We start from the raw sequence: 20,000 nt of genomic DNA on the forward strand, positions 1-20,000 counted from the left end.
CGTCTTGGTGCTACACCGTTATATCTCATAGCTCAAAGCTGCCCTTATTTATTAGCCTACAGCTCCTTCTGCTGGTGAACATTCAACACTACTTTAGTGCTGAGATCCAGGTCTACTCTGACAAGTACCATATGGATGTGGAAAGCGTGTAGTTTTCAATACTGAAGGGCAGTTGTAGTACTGTCATGTTTTGACCAGTGCAATGTCATGATATTCTAGTGTTACCAGTTCGTAATTTCATATTATTGGCCTTTTATATGTGACTGCCTTACTAAGTAGAGTAAAGTGCTGTCCAACATATTGAGTGGCGACGACTCACTTCACACTGACGCTTCGTTCTTACATATACAAGGTGAGCGGTTAGCCGTTAGCTTCGTTCTTACATATACAAGGTGAGCGGTTAGCCGTTAGCTTCGTTCTTACATATACAAGGTGAGCGGTTAGCCGTTAGCTTCGTTCTTACATATACAAGGTGAGCGGTTAGCCGTTAGCTCCTGGGGAGCAGCTAGGCTAGAGTACGGCTGAACAAGCTGCTGATACACACTGTTCATTAGTGTATTACTAACTGCACTTCACTGCTTTATTACTATGTAACAACAGTACAATGAAGTTAGTTACAGTTAGATAAAGTTATAGTTAGTTAAAGTTAGGTAAAGTTAAAGTTAGTTCAAGTTAAGGTTAGATAAAGTTAAAGTTAGTTAAAGTTAGATAAAGTTAAAGTTAGATAAAGTTAAAGTTAGAGAAAGTTAGTTCAAGTTAAGGTCAGATAAAGTTAAAGTTAGTTAAAGTTAGATAAAGTTAGTTAATGTAAGCGTTTGCCGATGGGAAGTGGGTGAGTGCAGTGAGCTGCATCCTTGTGTTTAGCCCTTTTTCCCCAAAAAATAAAATTTCGATCATTCAAACAAAGTGCATGTCCTTTGGATAACAATAAAAACCAAACAAATGAGAATTCTTATTTTAACTTTTTTACATTCTGTACCCTGTGGTATTTCTATACAACTGAAAATGTTTATCTTTCTTACTCCCAAGTTAATTCTGTAGTCAGCTGCAGAATAATAGCTTTGTGTATTTTGACTAGCAATACAAAAATGAAATAATTTCTACTTGTTTCCATTCACAAACCCATAGCATTTTCCAGACACCTGTTAACCTTTTTTCTGTCTCATTCTAAATGTAAATCTGCACAATATTAGCTTTGTGTTCTGTGCTCTGTCTACTGAACAGTAAAAAGGCACCATTGAGATTCCTCCTTACCAGGCAGTCTCCGCCCAGGAAGTCAGGGATGATCTCCTGGTCGATGTAGTCCACCAGACCGCCGGAGCCCTGGTAGTTATTCCCACTGTAGACCAGAAACTTCTGACGAGTGTTCTCATTGATGAACGGACTCACCTGTGAGGAGAGAGAGAAAGAGATAGAGAGAGAGAGAGTGTGTGTGTGTGTGTGTGTGTGTGAGACAGAGAGAGAGAGAGAGAGGTGGAGAGAGAGAGAGACAGAGACAGAGATGAGTTTGTTTTGATTTCTTGTTCTTTTGCTTGCTTTGACAATAAGTGGCTTATTTGTAGTGCAATAAAGCACTTTTGAATTTGAAATTGACAGAGAGAGAGAGGGAGAGAGCGTTGCGGTATATATAATGAAAGGCAAAAGCTGACAAAAAAAGATATAATCTAGAATAAAAAAAGATGGCGAGACACATGTAGTGGAAGAGAGAGAAAAAACGAATTACAGTTAAAAAAAACAAAGAGTGACAGAATGAAAGCAAAATCATGATTAATGTGGAGAAGAATACAACATGACTGGAAGAGGCACAGGAGAAGAAAGGGAAATAAGCTAAATAAAATAAAATAATAAAAAATAAACAGACGCTATAAACCATATCACTCAAATAAAGCAAAGTCCATGAGGTCCATAAACATGACAATTTATCAGTCATTTTTACAGACATTTACAGGCACCGTGGCCACCTTAACCTCAACCCATATCCGTTCTCTGGTTCCCCTTTGACCTCCCTCCCCGAGGTACTGACCAGAGTCCAGAGGACGGGGAAGACGCCCTTTGACCTCCCTCCCCGAGGTGCTGACCAGAGTCCAGAGGACGGGGAAGACGCCCTTTGACCTCCCTCCCCGAGGTACTGACCAGAGTCCAGAGGACGGGTTAGACGCCCTTTGACCTCCCTCCCCGAGGTACTGACCAGAGTCCAGAGAACGGGGAAGACGCCCTTTGACCTCCCTCCCCGAGGTACTGACCAGAGTCCAGAGGACGGGGAAGACGCGCGGCGCTCGGACGATCAGCAGCCTGCCCAGCGTCTCGGGGTAGTTGGCCTCCACCACCTCGATGATGCGCAGCAGCGCCTTCACCCCGGGGCGCCACAGGTGCCGCATGTTCAGGCCCTCCAGGTCCACCAGACACGTCCACGACCTGGACACAGGTGTACCGCACCCGTCAGGGAGATGACACAGGTGTACCGCACACACAGGGAGATGACACAGGTGTACCACACCCACAGGGAGATGACACAGGTGTACCGCACACACAGGGAGATGACACAGGTGTACCGCACACACAGGGAGATGACACAGGTGTACCGCACCCACAGGGAGATGACACAGGTGTACCACACCCACAGGGAGATGACACAGGTGTACCGCACCCGTCAGGGAGATGACACAGGTGTACCACCCCCGTCAGGGAGATGACACAGGTGTACCACACCCACAGGGAGATGACACAGGTGTACCGCACCCACAGGGAGATGACACAGGTGTACCGCACCCGTCAGGGAGATGACACAGGTGTACCACACCCGTCAGGGAGATGACACAGGTGTACCACACCCACAGGGAGATGACACAGGTGTACCGCACCCGTCAGGGAGATGTGAAAGAAATGTTTCTTTTTAATTATTATCATGATATGTGTTGTAGGTTGATATTAGTTTATTTCTTAGTTTCTTTGTTCTTGGTCTGTGTGAAAGGAAGTTTGAAACTGTGAGAAGAGAAGCTTGGAATTCAGACTGTCATGAAATGTTTAGGTTAAGACTGATTTATTGGTCTAAGACCCATAGTCAGGGTTTTTGGGGGTCTTAGGTAAACATTCTTGTGTTTTGGAACCAGGCACGGGAAGACACAGCCATGGGTGTGTCATTGTCTTTGTTCTGTGAGATTTTCTTAATAAATGGTCAGGCAAGTTACTCAAGGGGCAGTGTATGTGGGGACAGCGTTCTGAAACCACTACTCTCCTCTGGGCCAGAGTAAATGTCTGTTACTTGATTTTATTCTTGGTTGTGTGTGTCTTAATAACTGAGGTTTAAATACAGTCCTTATACAAAGGGTGAAATAATTCCCTGACAGTTTGGTCCATCGATCGGAATCTCAAGAAAGGACAAGATCGACCGGGAGCAGAAACACGGAAGCCGTACGTCGATGCATCGCCCTGCCCAATAGTGGACAGGAAAAGTCCCTTCGCGTTGAATTCGTCGTTGGGCCGGCTGAAGGACTTCTGCCCCCGGGAAAGTCTGCCTTCTCGAGATCCAGATCCAGATGAGACGCACAACAAGAATAATAAGTGAGTAGCCGGGGGTTACTTAATATTCAGACAAATAGCTATACAGAGATCTGGGATCTCTTGAGGTCTGGGACCTCACAGAAATATTTCTACCCTAATCTGGGATTGGGGAGTGTGAATAGGTGTACACCTGAGTGAATGAGAGCGTGGCTGGAGAAAGAAATTAAGCAAAATTAAAACTTTGGAAACTATCTGAGAGCACAAACTCCGGATTGATTTATCAATCTAGAAGCTCGGCCTCCGGATATTTTTCATAGACTCAAGAGAAGTATTTTGCTTAATTCAAAAAACTCACCATAATTATGGGTAAAACTGCGTCAAAATCGCAAGGCAGTACTGGAGATAGGAGGTACATAGAGAAGAAACATACTAATAGTCACACGAAGTATGTAGATCGTTGGATTAAAAAACATAGTTTCAGTGGGAAACTAGTAGTAGAAGACTGTGATAATTTATGCAGAGACATAAATAAACATCACCGGGGAAAGAGAACGTTAAAAACGCATCACAAAGATGAGCTCGCATGTGCTGGCGTCTGGTTAACGGAGGCGAGAGAAAGACTTGATGGTATTAAACGACGAAAAGAGCAATTAGTACTATCTGCTCTATCGAAAGAAGACGATACTGTAGTAATCAGTAAGTCTAGATTCGTACAGGCACCCGTACTAGAACAGCAGCAACAAGTAGTCGTTCAAAGGCCACCAGCGTCGCCAGCCTCTCCACTACCAGAAAATCCGTTAACTCCAGCTCGCAGAAACTCATCAGGTGCTCCATTGTATCCACCGTTGCCAGGAACCCCACCACCTTATGACCATCCACAACGCATACGCCGTACTCCCATTAAATTTCGTGATTATCACATGGATGCGGGAGAACTATATGTCCAATCAGAGATACCAAATGGGCCAGAGGCCCATCAATTCCCGATGATTGAACTCCCCAATCCTGCTTTTGCTCCTGCCGATGCCATAGGACCAGATAATCCTAGAACAATGCTAGTTTATCGTCCTTGGAACCAAAAAGAAGTTGATGATGCGGTAAAAAGTGTCCCGGAACACAAAGAAAGATTAACTGATTTTCTCCAAGGCATGGAGGCCTTACGGGATATGTATAAATTAGATGGGAGAGAGGTTGAGTGGATCTACCGATCCAAGATGAAGGTTGACTGGGCGCGTGTAAAAAATGATTTTCAGGTCGGTCCCCAAGGGGCGGGTCCGCACGCAGCTGGAAGCCCGGAGCTACTCGCTCAGGTTAATGCGTTGCAACAAAGAATTCGTGCGACGTTTGCGGCTCAGCCTAATTACACTAAATTAGGAGAAACAAAACAAAAAGACGCCGAAACAGTCTATGAGTTCAGAGAAAGGTTTGAGCATGCCTTTAGGAACTATAGTGGATTAGGGGATGCCAACCCAGCCGAAGTTGCGATATTTAATGCGCATTTGAAACAGGCATTATTGGGGGGTTTCAGGGCTGAGGTCAGAGAATGGCTTAATAGAAATTTTGTTGAACTTCCCACATCTACCCTCCCAGCGTTCATGACTCAGGCAAGACATGCAGAAAAAGTAACTCAGGCTAAGAAAAAACTTAGAGATGAGCAGAAAACTGCCGAAGTCTTCGTCGCTGCAGTTCAGACAGTGATGGGAGGCAGTCAGAGGGGGAGAGGTAGAGGAAAGAGCAGAGGGAAAGGCAGAGGTAGAGAACAAAGCAGAGGAAAAAGTCAAGATTGGAGAAAAGGAAAAAATACACCTCGAAAGAATAGAGACAGAGAAGGAGAAGAGGAAGAAGAAGAAGAGAGAGAGGACAGGGATAAGTGTTATTCTTGTGGAGTAAAGGGACATTGGGCGAGAGATTGTCCTAATAAGGAAGAGTCATGACTAGCCACAGAAACCCACAGTAATAAACAAACAGATGAAGGAGATGAGATTACATGCGATGAATTTTTAGATTTGGAAGACATCTGCTTGTCTACTAGTGGAAAACCCGAAATTACTCTGTTAGTTGACGGTAAACCGGTACACTTTCTCTGCGATTCAGGAGCGTGTAGGACTGCGATAATGAATGGAGAATTTATTGACAAATCAGGTGATTTCGTTCTGGTACGTTCCGCAAATGGACACACGCAGAGGCAAGCTCTCACTAAACCTATTTGGATAAAGAATCCAATAACAGGAGAATCCGTGAAAGCACCCGTGATAGTTTCACCCTCTTGTCCATTTAATTTACTCGGACGTGACGTTATGACTAAATTAGGCTTAGCAATTTACCCCACAAAACAGGGCGGAATGCAAGCTCGACGATGCAACAATACTGATATTTTAATTGTGGAAGGGAGGGGCGTGCCTTTCTACTATTGGGGGCTAAATGTGCCAGATAAGTCTCCGTGTAAAACAGCGAGCGCCTTGTTAAATGAAGCGAAAAAGGTAGTGTCTCCTGAGTCAGATTTTACACACAAAAATGACATACAGGTCACTTTACGTTGCTCAAATGACGGGAGACCTGGCCCAGACCCTCAATATGACGAAGCAGTCCATAAACTAGGCCCACAAAAAATTGTAATCACTGCACTCTGTTGGAGGGAAAATGCGTGTCTGTGCACTGTAACTCTATCACCGCAGGCTGAGAGTCTGGTGCGCGCATTGACCCCAAACATACTGTTGTCTAAAGCTCCCGACGAGAAATGGCAAGATAACAAAGAGCATATATGGGAAATTAACAGAGCGTGCGACTGGAAAGACATGGGTTATTCTCAATATAGTCCAAGCACCGGCTGGTGGAAGAAAATGTTAAATTTCGTGGTAATAACGACTCCAGAGACAAGAATGAGTGATCCGAATGAAACTAAATGAGAGATGTTGTTAACTTCTGAGGAAGAGGCGGCGTTAAGTGAAATTACTGATAAACTTTGGTCAAAGCATCCAGCGGATGTGGGTAAAATGATTGGTGTTGAGCCCGTAAAAATTAAAGGAAAAACGGAATACTATCCTCGCGTAAAACAATACCCGCTGAAACCAGATGCCCAGGCAGGCATCGAGCCAGTCATACAAGAGTTGTTAAAAGCCAAGATTATTCGAGCATGTGTTGATTCACCTTGTAATACGCCTATTTTCCCAGTGAAGAAAGCATCGCCATCCACTGGTTGGAGAGTGGTGCAGGATTTAAGACAAGTCAACGAAGCCGTAGTGGCACGAGCACCTAATGTGCCAGATCCACACACACTATTAAACCAATTGGACCCCGAAGCAAAATATTTTACTGTAATCGATCTAAGTAATGCATTTTGGTCAATACCAGTAGACGAAGCAAGTCAGTTTTGGTTTGCGTTCACTTTTAAGGGCAAAAGATACACGTTTAACCGGTTAGCTCAGGGATATTGCGAGTCACCTACAATATTTGCGGATGCCATAAGAAATTGTTTAGCTGATTTTCAACCACCACAAGGTAGTCAAGTCTTGTCTTATGTGGACGATATATTAGTATCTTCTAAAACACAAGAACAGTGCAAAGTAGATACTTTATCTCTGTTACATTATTTGGCAAAAACAAAAAATAAAGTCAGCAAAAATAAATTGCAACTTTGGACAACGAACGTAAGATATCTTGGTCACACTCTTTCCGGAGATGGAAGAACAGTAAATACTGAAAGGAAGAAAGCTATATTGGAAGCTCCGAAACCTATGACTAAAAAACAGATGATGTCATTTTTAGGATTGTGTAATTATTGTCGGCAATGGGTACCCAATTATGCAGTATTAGTAAGGCCTTTGCATAATATGATTTTCTCTGAACCAATGGCGCCCCACGATAAGGTTACGTGGACTAAAGAGGGTTCAGAAGCGTTTCAATTAACAAAAGAAAAAATAGCCAGCTCGACAGTACTGGCTCTTCCTAATTATGCGAAACCTTTCGTTCTCATGGTTGATTCCAGACATGGGTTCATGACATCTGTTTTGCTTCAGGTCTGGGGATGTAAAATGAGACCGATTGCTTTTTATTCAACCCAGCTCGATCCGGTAGCTCGTGCGACACCAACATGTGTCCAAGCAGTGCTCGCAGCGGCATTAGCCGTACAGGCGTCAGCAGAAATTGTGTTGTTTCATGAACTCGTCGTAAAAGTACCGCATGCAGTGTCAATGCTTTTACTACAGACTAACATGACTTTCCTTTCTCCTGCACGCCACTTATCATGCATGACTCTTCTTCTCTCACAACCACACATAACATTGGAAAGGTGTAATACACTGAATCCATCCACATTATTGCCAATACCTATTGACGGCATACCACACATATGTCAGGAGGAGACTCAAAAGATTTTGAAACCGAGAACGGATCTGCAGGACACCCCTCTACTGGGGGGATGTGTGATTTACGTTGACGGCTCTGCAGGCAAGGATGTGAGGGGGAGGAATTTAGTAGCTTATGCAGTCACTAGCCTTACTGACATAGTGGAAGCAAAGAAATTACCTTCTAACTTATCTGCACAAGCAGCAGAAATAATTGCATTAACCAGGGCATGTCAGTTATACAAAGGTCAGGAAATGACTGTATACACAGACAGCCAATATGCTTTTGCTGCTTCACACATTTTCTGTGCACATTGGAAAAGGAGAGGTTATTTAACTTCTACAGGAAAGGAAGTTAAACACAAGAAGTTGTTGCAAGAGCTACTTGAAGCAATACAATTGCCTAGTAAATTAGCGATATGCAAATGCGAAGCACACACAAATAAAACTGATGACATTTCAAAAGGAAATGCTTTAGCAGACAAGGCTGCCAAGCAGGCAGCTGGTCTGTATTTGACACAAGACACAGAGGATGACTTTTTGATTAACATGCAACAACAAGCACCCAAAGGGGAACAGGAAACTTGGATAAAACACGGGGCGACTTTGAAAGATGAGGTATATATCAGTCCAGATAAAAAACCCATCTTGCCGCGATCTTTGTATAAATGGGCAGCGATTTTGAGTCATGGTGATACTCACGTATCAACTGGGGGAATGGTTAGCTTAGTACATAAGCACTATACCACATATGGATTCATAACCTATTCAAAAAATTTTTGTCTGCAATGTGAGATATGTATTCGGCATAATTCACAAGGGAACCTCAGGCCTAAGAGGGGAGTATTCCCCAAGCCTGACTATCCTTTTCAGGTAATACACATGGATTATATCCAATTGAGCAAAGCCAGAGGGCTGGAGTATTGTTTGGTTATAATTGATGTGTTTTCCAGATGGGTAGAGGTATTCCCTAGTTCAACACCCGACGCACTCACAGTGGCAAAAGCATTATGTAAAAGAATAATACCAACCTTTGGTGTACCACAAATCATAAGGTCAGACAATGGTTCACATTTTGTGAATGATGTGTTGGACAGAGTTGGACAACAATTAAAAATTGATTTGAAAAGGCATTGTGCATACCACCCCCAGAGTGCTGGTCTTGTGGAAAGAACGAATGGTACGGTAAAATCTAAACTTCGAAAGGCTATGGCAGAAACAGGTAGACAATGGCCTGATTGTTTAGATTTAGTATCTTTAAGCATGCACATTACCCCTGCTCAGGGTCAACTCTTATCACCTTTTGAAATACTTTATGGCAGGCCATACAGAATACCAGATCTCACTCCAACTGTAAGAGCCAACCCAGATGACATTCCCACACTATCAGATTATATGAAAAAAACTTTACTGACTAGAGAATGCAAAGAACCAAATACTGTTCCAGTTTTTTCTGTGTCTCCACAGGTACAAGGACAGGTGAAGGTGGGAGACTGGGTGTTCATCAAAGTCATCAAAAGAAAGACTTGGTCTGATGATAGATGGGAAGGACCGTACCAGGTGCTACTGTCTACCCCCACTGCCGTTAAGATCGCTGAACGCTCCACCTGGATTCATCTGTCACACTGCAAACTCAGAGCATTACCAGGATACACCACTAGCGTTGAGTAGCGTTTTGTGGCGCTAGCGGGGGGCTAAGTGTATAAATCTTGGTCGTCTGAACGTCACCTAACCTCCAGGGAGTGCCGTGAGGGTTAGAGATTCTGCTCAACATAGTAGAGGTGTATCTGTTTTTTGTTCCTGTTTTTTGTTTCTTGTTTTTTTTTGTTTTTCTTGTTTATTTGTGTTTATTGTTTTTCTGTATACATTTAAAACAATGTTTAAGCTGTTACTATTAATGATGGCTACAGGGGTAATGTTGAGTCTGTGGTCCCCTACAAATTTAATTGAGAGAATCCACAAGAGGTGGATTTCATATGGGGAACATGAAGCCATGGGGAACGTTACTCATCTGTATTCTACTAATTCATGGTATAGATATGCATCTTTGCAAGCGAAGAGACTTAATAAGACCAATTGCTATATATGTTCCTTAATGCCAACTTCCTCCTCTCACCCTAGACTTGAAGCTAGACCACTTACTAAACAAGCCACTATCTGTGTTAGTTGGAAGTCTTCCCCAGAAAGCTGGATCTACAAGGCTCAATTTCAATATCGAAATGGTACCAGGTCGAAGGATTCATGCAGCAATACACACCCCCTAGAAGAAATACAAAATGCTACACCCTTGCTGTCACCTTATGTGACAGTCGACTCCATATTTCCAATATGTTTTGCTAGTAATGGAACAATGAAAGTAGGCTCTCTGAGAAAGAAACAGTGTAATACAACTGTCATCCCTACCATTACAGTGACCTCTTCCTCAGGTCATGTCACTTACTGGGTCCCTGCTGTGCCATGTCCATGGGGAGACCGTTCCTTATGTTGGAGTTGGAATGGCAAGTACTGCCCCTCTGGCAAGGGTACTCCTACATTGAAAGAGGTGCTGTGGGTATGTGGTAGTCGGTTGTACAGTCATCTCCCTCCACACTGGGGTGGCGTATGCGCCCCCGCACAGGTCACGGACCATACTTATGTTGTTAGTGCACAGCCAGAGTTATCTCGTAAGAGGAGATTTGCTGTTAAGGAGCACGACAGTGTGTGGGGGACTGACGTACCTGATGACCAAAAAATTTGGACTAAAGGAACCAAGGTAACTTTGTCTCTGTTTCCGTGGTTGGGAGTAGGTAAACTAATGTTAAGAATGGAAACGCTTAACTATAGGTTAGGATTGTTCGTTAATGCAACCTTAGTCAGCATGGAAGGCCTTAATGATGAAGTTTCGCAAATTAGGTTAATGGTACTTCAGAATAGATTAGTCTTAGATCTGCTTACTGCATCTAGTGGGGGGGTTTGTGTGTTGTTGAATGATTCTTGTTGTACGTGGATTCCAGACCTGGTACAGAGCATTTCTGTTTCTGAAGCCTTACAGCAAATGAAGGCTGTTCGTGATGCTATAGCAAGTGATAGAGTGGTGGATGTTCCGTGGTGGAATCCTTTTGCTTGGTTTACTTCGGGTGCGTGGTGGCAAATTGTGCTGAAAGGACTGTTCTCTATTGTAGCAATTTGTATACTTTTTGTATTTTTATGATGTGTATTTCTACATGTATTAAAGTTCTCATTTCTAGTGTAGTACGTAAGTCTGTGCAGAATGTACTGTTGGCACAGGAATTTGATGCTCTGCTGTCTCATCAGGAAAATGATTCTTTAGTGTAATGATGCCTATGCAGAAAACCGAAGGAAATGTATAAGGTTGATGTCTATACTAGTATTATTTTCATGATAAACAGGAGGGAAATGTGAAAGAAATGTTTCTTTTTAATTATTATCATGATATGTGTTGTAGGTTGATATTAGTTTATTTCTTAGTTTCTTTGTTCTTGGTCTGTGTGAAAGGAAGTTTGAAACTGTGAGAAGAGAAGCTTGGAATTCAGACTGTCATGAAATGTTTAGGTTAAGACTGATTTATTGGTCTAAGACCCATAGTCAGGGTTTTTGGGGGTCTTAGGTAAACATTCTTGTGTTTTGGAACCAGGCACGGGAAGACACAGCCATGGGTGTGTCATTGTCTTTGTTCTGTGAGATTTTCTTAATAAATGGTCAGGCAAGTTACTCAAGGGGCAGTGTATGTGGGGACAGCGTTCTGAAACCACTACTCTCCTCTGGGCCAGAGTAAATGTCTGTTACTTGATTTTATTCTTGGTTGTGTGTGTCTTAATAACTGAGGTTTAAATACAGTCCTTATACAAAGGGTGAAATAATTCCCTGACAGGAGATGACACAGGTGTACCGCACCCGTCAGGGAGATGACACAGGTGTACCGCACCCACAGGGAGATGACACAGGTGTACCGCACACACAGGGAGATGACACAGGTGTACCACACACACAGGGAGATGACACAGGTGTACCGCACCCGTCAGGGAGATGACACAGGTGTACCGCACCCGTCAGGTAGATGATTTAATCCAGGGCCTTTGAGAACAGCTTTATAACTCTATATTGCCAGGTCTTGTGATTTTCACAGTTTCAATGCTATACAGATTGCTTTCTTTAAAATTTGGATGTATATCTTTTAATATAGATGTGTGGTTTCAAAAGTTTCAGAGCTTTTCATTCAGATGTATTTTTTTTAGTATTCTTTCTGCTTTCTTTTTTTTTACAAATGTGAACCGTCTCAGGACTCATTTGTAAAAGGTTTTTCACATCAAGTCTCAAACAAACAGCTTACAAGAAACTCAATGACATGCTTGCATACAAATATACTGTACAGGTGAACATGAAACAGACGTAAACAGGTTTTCTGGGCTACTCACGAGATTGGTCTGCCAAATATTTTTGTGTTCTCTTCACACCTCTTCTGCCCCTCCTCGTTGATGGACAGAACCTGTGGGGGAGGGGGGAGAGAGAGATAGAGAGAGAAAAAGGGGAGAGAGAGAGAGAAAGAGAGAGAAATGGAAAGAGAGACCAAAACACGCAGCCTTTAGTTTGACTCTGTCAGAACTACCTGGTTAAATTCTTATTGGCTCTAAACTAACAACACTGAAATATGGGACATTCTGTGCAGTTAATATTTTTACATGAACTGCATTGGCACTTGTGTAACCCACACGAATGCCTGTCTGTACCGTGTGTGTACAGCCTTTGCATGTTTGAGCAGCACCTTGAGAAGCCCCTCAGCCTCCCGAATATAAATGTGTCTGTTTTGAGTGAGTCTTTTGTAACTTTCAAGGGTATTATGTTTCCATTTACTGTACATTCACAGTTATGTTTACATTTGTGTTAGGACTTTTGTGTAGTTTGCAAGGATTCTCTATTGCATCAGGTCCTTCGTGTAGCTTGCAAGGATACTATATTTGCATCAGGGCCTTTGTTAGTTTGCAAGGATACTATATTTGTGTCAGGGCCTTTGTGTAGTTTGCAAGGATACTATATTTGAGTCAGGGTCTTTGTGTAGTTTGCAAGGATACTATATTTGCATCAGGGCCTTTGTGTAGTTTGCAAGGATACTATATTTGAATCAGGGCCTTTGTGTAGTTTGCAAGTGTTGCGATCTAGATATATTTGTTAGTTTGCATAATTATAATTTACATTGAAATAAGATGGAATATATTTAGGGAAAGATATTGTGTTTCTATTGTATTTTGGTTTTGTTAATATCCTGGGTGCGGTTCTGATTGATGTGGGTGTTTAGAGGTCGGGTTCAGAGGTGATGATGAGGTCATCAGAAAGCGCTCGCGCCAGTTGTTGTATTGATTTGCTTTGTAAAACTCCAACGACCGACTGAAGAAATAAAGTTGCCTTAAGAAAGATGGATCCATGTCTGTTTAAGGGTGCAACATAAATTGGTGTTTCCGCCCGGTCTGGAGTGTTTTTACCACGAAGCAAGAGGAATGACGAGTGATCCACATTGTAACTGTGATTGGACATTGTAAGCGCTAACGGTAGCTGACCAACACGGACATTGCAAGAGCTAACGCTAGCTGTTAGCTAAGTCTACAGAGACGTCAATTCTGCAGTGCTACAAACAAAACAGTGAGGTAAGAGTTTTCTATCATGTCGAACGTGCAAGAGATGTCGTCTGACTGGGAAAGTACGGTGGCAGAAATAGAAGAAAAGTTAGTAACACTGAAAGCACCGGATTTAAATGATGTATGCACAGGACTTAGCCTTACAGTGGATAGACGTGATAAAGATGTACCCCGCAAGTTGAGAAGGCACATTCTGCAATATATAGAAGGGGACGATGTTATTTCAAGAGAAGATAAAGGGCTGTCTCTTTTACTCGAACTAAATGACAAAATTGACGAACTAATAGAGAAATCCGAGGAAATTGATGAATTTTCGCCTAAAAAAGTAGTGGAAGATCACCACCCTGTGGACGAAAATGAAACTGCACCCAGTAATCCCGAAGAACAAAGAGAGAGCGTTTCCACACTGAATGCAACAGCCTCTGTACCTAGTCAAAATGTCTCGTTTGCTCATCCACTGTACAGGAGGGAATTAAAAATAATTGGACAAATTGGAGAACCAAATCAAAAGGATAAATTAACCTACTCAAGTTTGGAAAGACAAATGCAAAGGGCACTGAAAAAAGGATATGATGAAGGAGAAGTTGTCGAAGCTGTAATTCAAGCCATAGCTCCAGGAACTAAACTGAAGAGTTATTTGGAAAGTAGAATTGATTTGACATTGCAAGCTCTCAGGCAAATTCTACGAACTCATTATATTGAAAAGGATGCTACAGAGATTTACCATTCCCTCACCCGTGCAGCTCAGGAGCCTAAAGAAACGCCCATCCAGTTTTTAATGCGAGCCATGGACCTGAGACAACAAATTGCCCTCGCCTCAGAAAGAGTGAAGTCTGGTTTGAAGTACAGTTCAGAACTAATTCAAAATCAATTCCTCCAATCAGTAATGACTGGCCTTTATGATGACACTATTCGAACAGACATAAAGCCATACTTACAAAATCCTAAAGTGACAGATGAAGTCCTCCTGGAGAAAATGACGGCTGCATACCGTCTTGAAATGGAAAGAAGGAATAAGTTGTCAACTACAACAAAACTAAAGATGATTAGAGTGGCAGCGATTAGTGAGGAAAGTGAGGAAAATGAACATGTGCCCAAACCAAACAAAAACAAAAATGGAGAGACAAACAAACGTGACACACTGATGGAAAAAGTTGACCAAGGTAACAAAGCCATATGTGAGGCTATCCAGAACCTCACCACTCACATTGCAAGCCTTCAGCAGACCCCTCAGGATCAACCAAGGAGAGTGAGTGAGGAGCCAAACCCAAAATACCGAACACAGCCTCAGACCTCAAATAGCAGAAGATGCCGGAAATGTCAACAGTCCAATCCTGATGGAAGGTGTGTTCACTGTTACAAGTGCGGCAGCGCAGAACACTGGGCATCAGGTTGCCGAATGAGAAATGTTACAGCCAACACAAGCAAAATTGAAATTCTGCATTGTCCTGCTGAAAAGATAGAGAAAGCAGAACTGTTCAGCCTAGGAGCACCACTCACTGGTAAACAGCGGCAAACAGCGAAGCTGGTAGGGAAGAGATGTCTAGTTCGAGCCTCTCTAGGAGGAGTTGACACTACAATACTGTGGGACACTGGTTCGCAGGTATCAATAGTGGGAACAAACTGGAAAAGGAAGTACCTGCCAGATGTTGAGGTGAGACCAGTGGCCGAGCTGCTCGAAGACGGACCATTAGAGCTTTCAGCTGCAAATGGAACCGACATACCGTATAAGGGATGGATGAAAATTGAAGTTTCCTTGTCTAAAAATGCTGTGGCTGGAATGAGTGAGAAACCTGTCCTGGTCCCCATCCTGGTTGCCAGCAGTGACATTGAACGCCCCATCATCGGCTTTAATGTAATTGAAGAATTAGCCCTGACCAGCGACACAAATGGAGACGGTATCCCATCAGGTCACATGGTAAAGAGACTGTGCTCAGCACTGGAGGTAGGACACAGAACCGCAAGAGCCGTTTTATCTGTTTTGAAGAAGCAAAAGCCTAAAAGCCAACCCCATTTAGCCAGAGCAGGCAGACAACCAGTGACCATCCCGAAGAACAAAGTGATGGCGGTGCATTGCGCCTGGCTAAACAAGAGTGTGTTGAGTGCATCACATGTACTGTTAGAGCCAAATGTTGAGGCACCATGGCCAACAGGTCTTGTCATCAGAGAACAGTTAATTAAGCTCCCTCCAGAAGATAATAGTAAAATTGAAGTGACTGTGGAAAATATGACTGATAATGATATTGTGCTTTGCAGTCGCACCACACTTGGCCTGTTGCACAGTGTTGATGCCATCTACCCATTGCAGACCAAACCTGCTGAGGAACAGACACCTCAGACATCAGACAGCAGTGCTGCGCAGCAATCAAGTGGAGAGCCACAAGCTGAGCCCTGGGACCCGCCCGTGGACCTGAGCCATCTGTCAGAAGACCAACGGCAGCAGGTACATCAAATGCTCAGGGAAGAATGTAATGTTTTTGCAAAGGATGACTGGGATACAGGGTGCATTAAAGATTTGAAGATGGACATACAGCTAAAAGACAATGTGCCTGTCCAAAGAACATACAATGCAATCCCTAGACATCTTTACCAAGAAGTGAAAACACACATACAGGACCTACTCCACCGAGGCTGGATCCAGAAATCTTGTTCTTCATACTCTTCACCTGTAGTATGTGTCAGGAAGAAAGATGGGAGTCTGCGGCTGTGCATAGACTACAGGCTACTGAATGAGAAAACACTGCCTGACCGTCATCCAATTCCGAGGATACAGGAGATTCTGGAAAATCTGGGAGGCAACTCCTGGTTCACAGTGCTGGACCAAGGGAAGGCTTATCACCAGGGCTTCATAAGTGAGAAAAGCAGACCCTGCACCGCATTCATAACACCATGGGGACTTCATGAATGGGTCAGGATTCCATTTGGGCTTACAAACGCGCCTGGGTCCTTCCAGCGCTACATGGAGGGATGCCTGGGAGACCTCAGAGATGAAGTATGTGTCCCGTACTTAGATGATGTTTTGGTATTTAGCTCCAGCTTTGATCAGCACATCCAAAATGTGAGACAGGTGCTCAAACGACAGCGAGAGTGTGGCATAAAGCTAAGACCAAAGAAATGTGACTTTTTCAAAAGTGAGGTCTGTTATGTGGGTCGAGTAGTTTCTGCAGAGGGATACAAGATGAACCCCAAAGACGTGGAAGCAGTTAAAGAACTGAAGCACGAGACACCTACCACGGTGCGAGAGATGAGAAAGCTAATGGGATTCCTCGGTTATTACAGATCCTATATACCAGACTTCTCTAGGATCGCCAAGCCCCTATATGAACTGTTAGCAAATCCCAAGTCTGAAATGAAGCAAAGCCAAAAGAAAAAGGGGATTAGCCGCAAGCCTGCTCTGTTGCCACCTTCTCACCCAGTTCATTTCACAGCCATTCACAAAGAGATAGTTAACAGAATTGTCGATCAGCTGACAAACCCACCAGTAATGGCATACCCCGACCTAGAGAAACCCTTTGTGCTTCACGTGGATGCCTCTGAAGATGGCCTAGGTGCAGTGTTGTACCAGCGTCAAGAGGGCGTTCTCAGAGTGATAGCATATGGATCAAGGACCTTGACAGCAGCAGAGAGGAATTACAAGTTGCATTCTGGCAAATTAGAATTCCTGGCGCTGAAATGGGCCATAACAGAGCGGTTTCGTGACTATCTTTTCCACGCACATCACTTCACTGTATACAGTGACAATAATCCTTTGACGTATGTCACAAAGTCAGCAAAACTCAATGCAGCTGGACACCGCTGGGTGGCAGAGTTAGCGGATTATAGGTTCACATTAAAATACAGGCCTGGAACAGCAAATACAGATGCAGACTTTTTGTCACGCAGACCAAGGCCCATTGAAGAGGTCATCCAAGAATGCACAGAGGAATGCCAACAGGAAGCTATTGAATGCATTGGGAAAGCTCTGGACATAGACAAAGCTGGAGAGTTGAATTGGATATTTGCTGTTACCTGTAATGAAGATGCACTGCCAGAAGGATGCAACATCTCAGAGCCAATTCAGTCTCTTGCAGTAGGGGACATAAGAAAAGCTCAAAATGCAGACCTGGTCATAAGCAGAGTTGTGGCCTTGAAAAAGACGCATACCTACCTGAAACATAAAGACAAGTTGACAGAGGACGAAGCCGTCAGACAGCTTCTCAGGGAGTGGCCTCGTCTACAGATAGATAGAGAGGGCATACTCAGAAGAGAAACTGCGACGAGAAAGCAGCTTGTTGTTCCTGAGTCTCTGAAGCTTGTTGTGTACAAACACCTCCACGAGGAAATGGGACACTTAGGTGCAGATAGGATGGTGGCTCTTGCGAGAGAACGCTTCTTCTGGCCTAAGATGAGACAGGAGATGGAACACTATGTTACACGGGTGTGTCGCTGCATAAAGAGAAAGAAACCTAACAGAATAACCAGAACACCTATACAGAGCATTGTGACTTCTGCACCATTTGAGATGATCTCCATTGACTACGTACACTTAGACAAGTGTAAGGGAGGGGAGGAATACATACTCGTGGTTGTAGATCATTTTACTAAATATGCACAGGCATATGCGACAAGAGACAAGTCTGGGAAGACCGCCGCCAGAAAGCTTTTTGATGACTTTATCATGCGTTTCGGTTTCCCATCCAAGATACACCATGACCAGGGAAAAGAGTTTGAAAATAATCTCTTCCGCAAGCTCCAAGACTATTGTGGTATTCGTCACTCCCGCACTTCCCCCTATCATCCTCAAGCCAACCCTGCAGAGCGCTTCAATAGAACGCTGTTGGGTATGCTGCGCACACTTGAGGAGTCTCAGAAGTCGAGGTGGAAAGAGCACCTTAACAAAGTAGTCCATGCCTATAACTCAACGGTGCATGAAGCAACAGGCTTTTCTCCATTTTTCCTTCTCTTTGGCCGTGAACCAACATTACCAGTGGACCTGATGTTCCCCAGGAAAGGAGAAGAGAGAAACCAGTCACAGACTGGCTATGCAGAGAAGTGGAGAGAGGTTATGCAAGAAGCCTATGCCATTGCAATGCAGAATATGAAGAAAAGTGCAAAAAGAGGACAGAAAAACTATAATCAGCGTGCATGGAGTTCTACCCTTGAGCCAGGTGACCATGTCCTGGTGAGAAACCTCACACCCAGAGGCGGCACTGGAAAACTACGTAGCTACTGGGAAGACATGATCCATGTTGTCAAGGAAAGAAAAGGCCCTGATAGTCCAGTGTACATAGTTGAGCCATTGCAAGAAACAGGGAGAAGACGTGTATTACATCGTAACCTTCTCCTGCCATGTCCCTACCTGGTGGAAGAGCCAGAGGTCTGCGAACCCAGTCTCAAAGAGATACACAAAACAAGAAAGAGAACAAGAAGACAACATGCAGCCAAGCACAATACTTACCCAACAGACACCGACAGTTCCAGTGAAGAGGAGTATCACTTGTTGACAACAGTGAGACATGCTGATCCACCCCTCAACGCAGAGGCAGGAGAGTTCTGTCCAAGGGGTGAGACACCCAGAGACAGGCCTGAGGTGGCGTTCGCACCTGAGGAACACCCTGAAGAGGAACATGTGGATGAGAGATATAGCGTGGAGGAAGAAACTGAAGCTCCGGCTGTGGAATCCGAGAATGAACAGAGTGATGCTGAAACATGGAGGGAAAGGCCTAAGAGAGTCCGACAGCCCAGGCGTATCTACACCTATGACCAGCTAGGCCAGCCGACCTTCCAACAGCTGAAAACCTGCCCTGTCAGTGTGAGAAACCCCTCTGGAGCCAGCCGTGACCCGTCCAGCAGATCATCATTCATGTATCCTTTTTGTCATGAATAGACATATATTCACACAGACAATTTAAAGTTAGAGTTTCTTACATTTTTCTACATGAGTTACAGTTCATGGTGATGTGGTAACTAACTGACACAGATTACAGAGTATAGAAACAGGTTATCTGGACATTTATTTAAGTAATACGTACAGAAAATAGGGGGGGTTCTATAAGTATTTTTGAGTTAAGACAGTAGTGTGGTACATACTGTAAAGAAAGAATTAGTAGTGTGTACACTTACAGAATAGAATTACTGAATACATGGCTTTGAAATGTGTGAACTCACAGTTTGGGTGTAAATGGTATTTTCCTGGTCCCGTTGGCGAAGATTTGGGGAACCACCAATACTTCTATGGACTATTCACCCTCCAATACTAATACCTATGGATTTTGTCTTGTATTGTGGCCATGAGAGACTTTTGCAAAGAAAAAAATATGGACTATTGAGATAATACAGCCTAACCACCCTGTAAAGTGTGATATGTGTGATACTTATCTGTTTACCTACCTTCCACCAAGAGTTCTATTGTTGTATTGAGATTAAGAAAATGTGTGGCACATTTTATTTTAGTGGGGGAGGGTGTTGCGATCTAGATATATTTGTTAGTTTGCATAATTATAATTTACATTGAAATAAGATGGAATATATTTAGGGAAAGATATTG

General features: G+C 43.5%; 1 protein-coding gene across 1 annotated transcript in view; it reads right to left on the minus strand.

Moving 5' to 3' along the window:
• LOC105893688 (SEC14-like protein 5) overlaps positions 1-20,000 on the minus strand; it is a 39,769-nt gene that overhangs the window by 2,530 nt on the left and 17,239 nt on the right. The window contains exons 8-10 of the mRNA XM_042703534.1: positions 12,260-12,330; positions 2,244-2,415; positions 1,255-1,389 (exon numbers count right to left, since the gene is read on the minus strand). Of these exons, the coding sequence (XP_042559468.1) occupies positions 1,255-1,389; positions 2,244-2,415; positions 12,260-12,330 (378 nt within the window). The remainder of the gene's footprint in view (positions 1-1,254; positions 1,390-2,243; positions 2,416-12,259; positions 12,331-20,000) is intronic.

This window comes from Clupea harengus, chromosome 24 (genome assembly GCF_900700415.2).
Source record: "Clupea harengus chromosome 24, Ch_v2.0.2, whole genome shotgun sequence".
Lineage (NCBI taxonomy): Eukaryota > Metazoa > Chordata > Actinopteri > Clupeiformes > Clupeidae > Clupea > Clupea harengus.